General features: G+C 38.3%; 1 protein-coding gene across 1 annotated transcript; it reads right to left on the bottom strand.

Annotated features, from left to right (window-relative positions):
- Positions 1–817: 817 nt before the first annotated feature.
- Positions 818–6,390, bottom strand: LOC122646733 (magnesium transporter MRS2-1-like). The gene is made up of 5 exons (XM_043840339.1): positions 5,544–6,390; positions 3,119–3,247; positions 2,699–3,034; positions 2,537–2,584; positions 818–1,113 (listed from the first exon to the last, which is right to left on the bottom strand). Exons 1-5 carry the CDS (start codon positions 6,165–6,167, stop codon positions 886–888), a joined length of 1,365 nt encoding a protein of 454 aa, XP_043696274.1. The 5' UTR covers positions 6,168–6,390; the 3' UTR covers positions 818–885.
- Positions 6,391–10,966: the final 4,576 nt, after the last annotated feature.

Genomic DNA, 10,966 nt, shown 5'->3' with positions numbered 1-10,966 from the left:
CAACTCCTCTTGGAAAGGCACTCCTGATCATAAAAGAAGTTTCAGTGCCATTGCATGGTCTACAATCTGCAGACCAAAATGGGCATGGGGCTTGAGCATTCGTACATCTACCAATCATAATAAAGCCCTTTTGTTTAAGCTCGATTGGCGTCTTCTTACTCAGATTAATGATCTTTGGGTGCAACTCTTATGTGCCAAATATTGGAAACCATTAATGCAGAGAGGTAGAGGTAAAGAACAACTTACCCCACAACCAGTATCAATGGCGGTTCTAATAGATCCATCCTTGAGATTGATCACCTCGCCCATATCATCTCAAGGTGGGTAATGCTTCGTAACCATCGTCATCGGAGAGTCATCGGCTGCATGGTGGGTCGAGAAATCCAATTTAGGAGTGAAGGTTTTGCTCTGAATGTCTGTGCAAGGAACCGAATTGACTAGGCGAGAGATGGAACTCCACCACTGTGTTGCCAGTAAAATGGTACTTCAATTAAGTCACTGAAGTATAAAGGGTAAAACTGAATTTTACTTTCAAAACTTAATAGTTGACTAACACCGTGAGCTATCAGGGGTTATACGTAAATGGTGAAACAATTGGGGGGGTGTTTTGTTATTGTTTCAAATACCAGGGGTGCATGTAATCTACTTAAAAAACAAACACAAAAGAATAAATAAGCTTAATAATCGCATCAATATGGAGGATGTACCTGACTTTATTTTCTAAAGCTTTTTTCTTTTATTTATTTTCGAAGGAAAAATAATAACTGAATTACTAAAGAGAAGAGGCTGAAAAATGCCAGTGACAGAGAGCTTCCTCTTTATTATTTACGAAGAGCATAAAAACTACAACTCCAATTTTCCAAATTTCTTCTTTTCTCAAACCTACTAGGGAAGGAGTCTTCTGGACTTGAAGAACAATAACAATGAGCAGAATATAGTAAACGCACTTATTCCAGTGAGTGAAAGAACCCACTTGTATGATTCATCATCTTCATACAATGGAATCGGAGTGTTCATACCAAAGACCCCTGCTACCACACCACAGATTGCAACCACAAATGTTGCAGTTGTAAGCAACAAATCAAATTGGATCAGCTGGTTCCGGACGTTATCCTGCAAGAGTAGAAGCAAACCATTTTAACCTGCAAATACTCTCTCTCTCTCTCTCTCTCTCTCTCTCTTTCACACACACACACACACACAAAGAGCCATATATGGTGACGAACAGCCAATAAACCAGTCACAAACTACTGGGTGCATACGGTATGTAGAAACTGAAACCTATTCACGATCCAGAAAACACAATAAACAGAAAGAAGAAATAATCACAAACAATTGCGACGTAAAGATTTAGGTGGTTTGATAGTGTCTATGTCCACGGGAAGATGAGAACAATTTCACTAGCAATGGAGAAAGGGTAACTCACTCTCTTCCTTACGCTTCTTTATGTTTACAAAGAAATTCTCGTAACCCTAATAAACCCCCATTGTAACAATTTATAGGAAAACAAAGAGATACAAATTTCTTGAATTACCCGAATTACCCACCTAAAAATTTGGAAAGCCATCCATCATCTTTGATGTCAGAGCTAAGATCAGCCATTCTTTTGGTCCTTGTTTGGAATCCCCAAGGAACCGTCACATTGCTTCCTCTTGGAACCTCCCTATATATCCCTTCTAAAGGGTAGTGTGATGGCCACTCTTAACGTATTTTTTTTCTCAGTTTTTGTTCTTGTTTTGTCCTCCCATGAGGAGGTTGTTCTTTTCCTATGCCTATTGAATATATATTTTATGGGCAAGAGATCTCTACTTGGTCACATGATCTCTACACAAGTGTCTGGGCCAATGGGTGAGCACGCCTAGATATTTTCCTAGGGGCAGAGGCATCATCTCACGGTGCCCTGTGAGAGGACGTAGGAAACACCAAGTAGAGATCTTTTTCCTATATTTTATTCACTCAAAAACAAAAAAAAAACCTTAAAAAATTTTCCACAGCATGGACCCCCTCCTCTTGCCGTGGTCCAAGAAACAAAGATAAACACCCAGTTGGCTCAACTCCAGGCTTTTAAGGGCCCTTTGGAGGCAGCCCACAAACCCAGTCTACAAAATACAAGACATCAACTCTCAACAAGGTGTTCTACTGTGACGGTATTGGGGAAATGCAATAAGTAATGTGTGCCTCCACTCTTTCTAAGAAGCACCTGCCATATTCATTTACAATCCAAAATAATCAGACAATCTCACCCAATCAAGCAAATCTTCAATATTCTCCCACTAGTCTGTAAACCAGTAGTAAGTTACGCAACCACACCAGCATGTGAATTGGATGTACTGATCTGGTCATTGACAAAGCTCTACCAGAAACAGGGGACTAGGGGAATAGATTAAAGGGGGGGGGGGGGGGGGGATCCTGTGTCAGTGGGTTTTACCTTTTTTTTTTTTTAATGTATTTCTTGAATTTCCTAAATTTGTTTTGGCAGGCCATAAGAAAAATAAGAAGGCAGGCAGTCTTAAGGGCAGAAAGAGGGGATACAAACCAACTGAATGTTGATGAAGTCCTCTGTATCATCTATGTACTCCTTCAGCTGGAGAGAAAGGGACAGCAAGTGAGAGAGCATTAAATGGAGATTCCACTCAAACCCAAAATATGAATAGAAAATTAAAAAAAAAAAAAAAGGCTAGAGAGAGAGAGTATTTACAGATGTCAGCTTGTTGAGGGTATTATCAATGACCACAAAGTATGCCTCTAACAACATCTCCAGCTCTTCTATGTTTCCAGTGGTGCTGTCTGAACTCCTCATGCTCTCATGCCTGCTTCTTGTGCTGCTCAAGCTCCTCTCAAGCTTCCTGCCATCAGGAGGTGAAGAGACAGGAGAAACTGGAGCAGAAACTGAAAGTGCACCCCCCCTTGAGCTGTGTCCCATCAAGGACTGATCACTATAGGATGATGACTCCATTCTCCTGTTCTTCTCAGTTAAATACATTTCAGCCATATCCCCATCATCATCCATTAACTGCTCTATCTCATCCCTAACCTGCCGAATGAAAACTCTAAAAGAAGAGCAGTTAGCTAGGACTTATTGCAGGCGAAATAAAAAGAACATGAAATTGGGAAACACCTTCTGAACTCTCCGCGTTAAAGCAACAAGTCTACTCTTCAGGCGACGTACACTTTCCAATATATTTGTACTGATCTTTGAAGTCAGTTCATCTAACAAAGGATATGCTTCTATTTCTAACTCTGCAGCCTGTTTAACATTAGTGAATTACAAACCCATTGAGTTACTAGCTTGGATAGTGGAATATGATTGACTTAAAGAAAATGAGTAAACCAGCTATGAGGGTCTTCTTTTTACTTTGTTAACAAACAAACTATAATGTCTTCAGGGTGGTTGAGTAATTAACACCCCCAAGACAAAGATGTGGGTTGGAAAGCTTCTTCTGAGAAAAGAAACTGGCCTACATAAAAATATTAGCCATTCATGATATAGTACTTGTAATCCATTGCAAAGAAACCACAATAACCCCAACATAGTTTTTTTTAAAAAAAAATAGAGCTAATCAACAGTGGGTAAAATCAAACGTGAAACATCCTCCAAACAGCACTACAACATTGGGTAAAATTAAACGTGAAACATCCTCCTAACAGGATGCCAGTATTGGAGATTCTAGACAAGGATAAACTACCATAAGGACAGACTCAACTCAGCCCAATTAAGCATTATCCTTCTTAACCCCCTCCCCCTACCTTCTTAAAAAAAGAAGGCGTTATCCTCAGAATAGGGTTCAGCTAAGTGAAGGTTCTGTCTTTCCACTTTTTAAAAGGCCATATCTTCTACACATACCTTCATGTCTTTTCTCACCACCTTAAATCAAGTTCTTTTGGTTTTTATTCTTCTTTGGGGCCTTAACCTTGTGCTTAGTCTCTCTTTCTGGAAGGTCAGTCATTGCTCTTCATTGCACACTGATACAATACTGGATGTCCCCATCCATAATCAACAGACTGGTTTCACAGAAAATAGGTATATTTTATAATTTGAGAATTGTAACTCGACTCTGTGGCATGAGTAATCTATCCATCTCCTTGAATGGGCTCATTTTAGGTTGACACAGCTCTTCTCATTTCAGTCTCTGATTTATAGTGCAGTACAAAATATTGAGGGTGTGATAGTTTTCATTCTGGGAACAGCTTTGTATAGTTAAAATTAAATTAAAATAAAAGAAAACCTTTCAGAATGTTAGGGAGAATTGTACTGTTCAGAACAGTACCCTAAAAAAATGTAGGATATACAATTTCTGAGTGATGGAACAACTTGCTCGATCCATGTACTAATAATATGTAGAAAAGTCATATCATAGAGGCAATTGAATCCTTAATAATAATAACAGTGGTAGGATTAGGGCTGTAAACAAACAGAATTCGGGCCGGATATACCCACATTCGTATTTGGTCTGTTAATGTAATCTGATATTCGATATCCGATAATCATATCTAACAGATATGAAACACATATTTGTATTCCTATCTTTTAAAATATCCAAAACTTTTGGTAAAATAAAATATCCAAAACTAAGTTGCCCTGTTTATGTGCACTTATGCTTAACCCTGTTTTTTACCTGTTTTGTGTAGTCAATGTATCTACCAGAGAGATTATTAATTACAGACACCATAAAAGGAAGGATCTTTATCTGATCACATATCCATATCAAGGATAAATGGGCTGGATCTGGGTAGTGTCCCATTTGCTTACAACCCTAGGTAGGATCACTAAAATCTCCCAATACAACTGCAGAAAAAGAATAAAAATTTCAGGGATCTGAAGAAGGCTCTCACTGTCTTGAAAATACCAAGTTCATCACTTGGTCAGCTAGTTTATTATGTAACACCGAGAGGCAATTTATCAAACAGCAATATGGTTCAATAAAAGCTCGTGTTTAATGGTCGAAAATTAATGCAATAATGAAAATTATAACAGTTCTAGTGCATCTGTGACCCAAAAAAAAAATAGTCACGATGTCATTTGCATGCAAAGATAAGAAAGGAAAGACACTTGCTTCATTTCATGATTCCAAGACAAAGAAGATGCAAGACAGATGGTTGTCTTTCCAAGAGAACAAGAGTTTTACTATACCCTTCATTTTATTTTTTTCTCTCCAAATTCCTCATCAGTTTAAATTTCTAACATCTTATCCAGAAAGAGAAATGCTAGATTAGCAAATAAACCAAAGACAACCAGATTCCTGAAGAAAACTTATACATTTTGATTCTAGACTTAAAATCTCAGAATTTCTTCCACTTGAAATGCATTTTAGGTTAGCTCAAGTAATTTCAAACAACCAACTCCACACCAAAAGATCACAGTTATCAATTCTATACAACTGGAATAGAGAAGACTGAAACAACTTTTTAAGACTCAAAAAAGTTGATATTACAGTGGAAATGAAGATCAAACGCAAGGAGCAAAACTAAAAAAGCAATGATGTTGAATCAGTAAAACCAACACCCAACAACAAAGCTAGAATTAAGATATTTTTCCCACTCACCTGAGCATCAAGAAAGGTACAAGCAGCTTCCAGAGCAACTTCAAGTGCCCTAAATTCGAAGGGCAGGTTATCCGGCGACATATTCCCAAACACCTTATCGCAATTCCTACTTCCACTATTACTACGATTCAAATCAAACCCATCAGATTGCCAAACCTCTCCCACCGCAGGCGTCTTTAAACGCCGCTGAAGCTCCGTAACATACCGCAACACAGAACTATCTAGCGAATTCAAGAGTAATACTTCATTGGCCGTAATTATACATCGAATCTGCTCGAGATTCACAACTATCGCCTTCTCTCTTCCGAGAATCGTAGATGGGTATACGAAGAGTGGGTCGAGCAATCGAAGGTCACGCGCAGGGAGATCACAGCGGCGCATTATAGTGAACTTGTCGACCTCGATTATCTGAGAACTCCCAGAAGTGTCGATACGAATCCATGACCTGAGACCTTGTCCACGCTTCTTCAAGCCCAAGTAATCCAATCCCTGCAAAAGCGTACGACCAGAGACTGAGGGCCGAGAAGACGATTCTTTTGTATTTACAGACAAAGAAGGTCTTCCGGTGAGAATTGTAAACGAAGCGGGCCTCGGCGGAAGAAGGCGTTCTTTGATGTCCGCCATTAATGGAGAAACCCCAAGGTTCTGCTACTCTGCTACTAAACACGCAGAGAGAGAGAGAGAAGATAGAACTGAATTGTGTGCAGAGCGTGTTGCTGACAAAAAACTGTGTGGATTGGGTTTGGGTTCGGCCGGATGTGGAGTTCTGGTGCCGGCATTACTCCAGGTAGGGCAGTTCAGTTGGTGGTCTTCCAAGCAAGGAAGGCTATGCTTGGTTTGAATGGTAGAGAAATGTCTCCTTCACGCTTATACCAGGAATTCTTGCCATTATAGTATCACACCTACCATTCTTCTCTTCTGCCAAATGTATGGAAAATTTATTAGTCACTACTCCATTCAAAATTAACTCAAGAAGGTATACTTTTTTGGTGAAAAAACTTCTTATAAATCTCAGTCTATACCTGCTTAGAAATTTAAGAATGCCTTAAGAAGAATAAACTTTTATGAGTAAAGAGATAATTAATGTCCAATGTGATAAAGTAGAACCAAAAGTGTGCTCGCCCAAGAACACAAACTCTCTGTCAATCTCTTTCTCTGAGGAGTGAGGATTGAGTACTGGCTAAGGATTTGGTGGGTTATTTGGATTCCTACCCAAGTTGAAGTGTGAAGTGTTGTTGACCTTCGTCAACTTCAATACCCAATATGGACCCTTAGGTGCGCCAACCACGCCAGCAGAAACAGAGTGTAGCTCCAAGTAAGGGTGTCTATTTGGAACTGCAATCGAAATCGGCCGTTTAAAATTAAACCGAATTGAATCCAAGTAAATCGGTTCAGTGTAGGTTTTTAAAGCTGGAATCTTTTTTGATTCGGTTTGGTTTCGGATTCATATTTAAAATTGCTAAATCGAACCAAATTAGCTATTTTCAAAACAAGAAGAAGGAATGTATAATATTATATTTTTTTTTAAATTTTTAATCAAATGTGAATGATAAATTAGTTTCTATTTTAGTGTTTGGAAAAAGTATGGTAAATTATGATCCTAACAAATAAGGGTTTTTTTATTAGTAAAAGTGTAAAAAAATTGATCCTAACATTTAAAATAAGACTTAAATCGAATATGAAATCAAATTAAAACCCACTAAGAAGATGAATACGAAACAAAAATCAAAACGATCCAAATCTATTCAATTTTGGTTTTGAAAATCTATTCCTATTATCGGTTTGATTTTGTTTTAATTTCTACATTTAAGCAAGGCAAAACCAAACCGATTGACAACAATCAAATTTTTTGCTTTGGTTTCTTAAAGCTCTTAGGAAGGTTGGATGATACAACAAAGGCTACAACAGTCATTCAATCTTGATTGTCTCTCCACGGAGACTGGTAGAAGAGAAAATTTTGAAAATTGAACTGGACATCAAATCATTGTAGGGAGTCTAGTTTTGTTTTTTCCCGGTCAACCCAACTGTCTTTTCCACACCGCAAAAAAACATAAAAAAAAATAATGATCATGTGTGCAGTTTCTAAAATTATGGGAGAAGCATGGTTGGAAGATCTGACTCGAGTGATTAGAATCAATTTTTTTTGGGAAGATTGGTCTAAGAGTCATGTAGATTCGATCAGGGTTGTAAAGATCTCCATTTTCATAGCATTGATAAAATCACAAATCTAATCCACAATATACTTGTAAAAAATGTAAAATATGAAAAGCCAAAAAGAAAAGTTAAAAAAACTTTTTTTTTTTCAAATGCCCCCTTTTAAGTGGCCAAATTTACAGTTGCCCACCCTGAATTTTCATTAATTCCATGTGCACCCCCATTTTCCAAATGAAGTACCACTATAGTCCCTCCCGTTAGATAGAGAGATTATGTTATAATGGATCCCAGTTTTTGAACATTGTTAGACCATTCTACCCCTTGATAAAATACAATGACAAAAATATCCTTACTTGAAAAAAAAATAAATCCAACCCATCTTCCCCAAACCTTTGCAATTTTTCTTTTTTTCAAACCCTAAACGATCTTTAGAGGAAGAACAGAAAAATCCTCCATAATCCCAAATCTGTGGTCATGATCATCATCATCCAGTCCAAGGAAATCGAAAGGACCAATCCCATTAAGCTCTTGCACAAAGCCGCCTTCACAATGAGGGCAAACTACATCTCGCCCTCAAAGTTGCCCAGATCGCCTGCATCTGTGATACCAATGTGTGTTCCCACTGCTCTACATTTTCCCCTCTCACTCCAGTCGGATCTCTCAAACAAAACCCCTAATTAGATGCTCCCAATTCCTTACTTTTCTTGCAAACCCTCTCAAAAGCTACCAATTCAACAAAATACAACAAAAAAAACAACAATAATTAAACTAAATCAAGCAATTGATGCACATGAGAAAACTAAAAATCAGAATGAAGATTTGAAAAAGGAAAAAAAACAAAAATCAAAGAAGGGATGAAGTTCAAATGATAAAAACAACACATGCAAGAACCAAGAACCGTTGATCTGTAGATGAAGGATACAAAACTATAAAAAAAAAATAATAATAATAATAATTGAAAATGAATCGACAAGTTAAAGAAACAAAAGTTTCGAAGAAATTTGCAGTGATTTCTTTGTACTAAAACAGAATTACAAAGAAAGGAAGAAGAAACGAACCCTGGAAAATCAGAATTTTAAGGCCGAGATGCTTCCATTATCGCCTAATGAGATCTACAAGGCGAGAGAGATAGAGAAAGGAGTGACGTCGAAACTCTTGAAATGAAGGGTTTAGACAAAAGATAAGAGAAGGATGAGGACACAATGAAACCCAATGCCATGCCACAGTAGAGGCATTTATTTTCTTCTTCATCATCGTTGCCGCCGTTAGAAACCCCGCCAATTTGGGTGTTTTACCTCCATCAGTATCACCAGGGCACATGTTTGAAAGCGGTGATCCACAAAGTTGTGGGTTACCCAAGTAATTGGATGATTCATTGAGTGTTTGAAGTTTGTTTCCTTGATCGAAGGAGTTCTTCCTCTAAAAATCGTTTAGGGTTTGAAAAAAAAGAAGAATTGTAGAGGTTTGGGGAAGATGGGTTGGATATTTTTTTTTTTTTCAAGTAAGGACATTTTTGTTATTTTACTTTATCAAGGGGTAGAATGGCCTAACAATGTTAAAAAACTGGGATCCGTTATAACATAATGACTTTGACTAATAGGAGGGATTATAGTGGTACTTAGTTTGGAAAGTAGGGGTGTACATGAAATTAGTGAAAGTTCAGGGAAGCAACTATAAGTTTGACCATTTTTCAGGGCGACATTTGGAAAAAACCCAAAAAAAAAAAAAAAGAACGAGGAAATACTCGAAACTCAAAGGGGAAGCAAGGACGATACCTTAGAATTAGGGAGATGGAGATAACTCCCACCGTCCTTGGATGCCTTCGCCATCAACGGCAGCGTTGTCGCCTTGGACGAGAGGAGTCGCTAACAAGTAGTGACTGAGCAGAGGCGTTGGAATTTCTTGAAGATGTTGCAGAGTCAAGTGAGGGTGTTCTTGCGTCGGCAGATAAGTGAGGGTGCTCTTGCGCTGGTCAGGTCTACTGTGAGAGGTTCCACGTGTGAAAGACCAATGGTCAGGTATGCCTTCTCACTCGGATTCTTCCACAACCGCCGGGGGGGGGGGGGTGAGGTTAGGTTCGCAGCAACAACTCTTATACCTTCCACAAGGTTCTTCACAGTTGCCAAGAGACAGCTTCTGGTTGCCGTCTCCAACAGCTTCTCTGGCAAGCGATCAAGAGAAGGAGAAGTACCTTCGCGTGAGAGAAGAGAAAGAATGGCGGGAAAGAGGAGAGAGAAATTGCAATGGGGTATTAAGTTGTGAGTTTCAATTTTCTCTTTTCAAACATGACCGTTAGATTCGAATTAACCACGTGTCGAGCTCTTAGGGGGTACACTTGATGTGCAATGGGGGATCATGTACTGGGAGCGATAAAAATGTGGGGAGGGATTGCCTAGATTCACACGATAAAAAAATTAATTACAAGATAAATAGATTTAAAATTTATTTTACATCCGTAAGTATTAATTTTGAAAACATTTACTTAATCCCCAAAGTTACTTGAAAACCAAATTAAACTTCTATTTATAATGGTACCCACTTTTTCTTCTTCTTTCTGTCTGCATTCCTCTCCCAGTCCAGAGTCTTCACCCCACCAAACTCTTCCTCTGCAACATACCACCCAAGTTCTTCCTTCCCCCAGCCCACCTTGCCCCACAACTCAACACCGCCCCATCCCCTCTGTTTTTGCTCCGCAACCCATAAGATTGAACCATTCAGCAATATATTGAATAGGAACAAAATACTAACGATAGAAACTCAACAGTCAATAGTCACTAGGATCTTAAAAAATACGAAACAAAATCCAAGACCTCTTAAAGAATAACAAAACCAGAATCAAAAATCGAGGAGCAAAAATTACCCATATTCAATTATAGCTCCAATGCAAATCTCGTCTTGAAAAACCCAATACTCAGCTCCCTTTGCAACAAACCCAATACATGTTCTTATAGCTCCAATACATGTTCTAATGCTCCGATGGAAATCTTTGAGTAGTCTCTTAAAATCTCTAGTCTGTTACAATTAATGCTTACTACAGTAGTTCATATCCAACATGATCCCTTTACATATAAAAAACAGGTCTTTCTAGGTATCATTAAGCCTAGAGAAGTATAAAGCTTATTTTCCACTTAGTAGTACATGGGTTAATCCATATGATAGAGAACCCCAGATATGTCTCAATGGCCAAGTTTTAGTCCAAAGTAACGAAAGTTTCTCAAGCTCTGATTCAAAGTTTTAGTAAAATTATCAAAATACAATCAAATGAAGAT

The sequence above is a fragment of the Telopea speciosissima genome, chromosome 11, assembly GCF_018873765.1.
Source record: "Telopea speciosissima isolate NSW1024214 ecotype Mountain lineage chromosome 11, Tspe_v1, whole genome shotgun sequence".
Taxonomy (NCBI): Eukaryota; Viridiplantae; Streptophyta; class Magnoliopsida; order Proteales; family Proteaceae; genus Telopea; species Telopea speciosissima.
The sequence above is the reverse complement of the archived record's forward strand: the minus strand, read 5'-3'. Positions and strand labels throughout refer to the sequence as shown.

Excerpts from the sequence above, each read along its gene's own strand:
- LOC122646733 (XM_043840339.1), bottom strand. The coding sequence starts at position 6,167 with ATGGCGGACATCAAAGAACGCCTTCTTCCGCCGAGGCCCGCTTCGTTT. Across the intron at positions 3,248-5,543 it reads GTACCTTTCTTGATGCTCAG|GCTGCAGAGTTAGAAATAGA; the intron begins GTGAGTGGGAAA and ends AATGTTAAACAG. Across the intron at positions 2,585-2,698 it reads CCCTCAACAAGCTGACATCT|CTGAAGGAGTACATAGATGA; the intron begins GTAAATACTCTC and ends CTTTCTCTCCAG.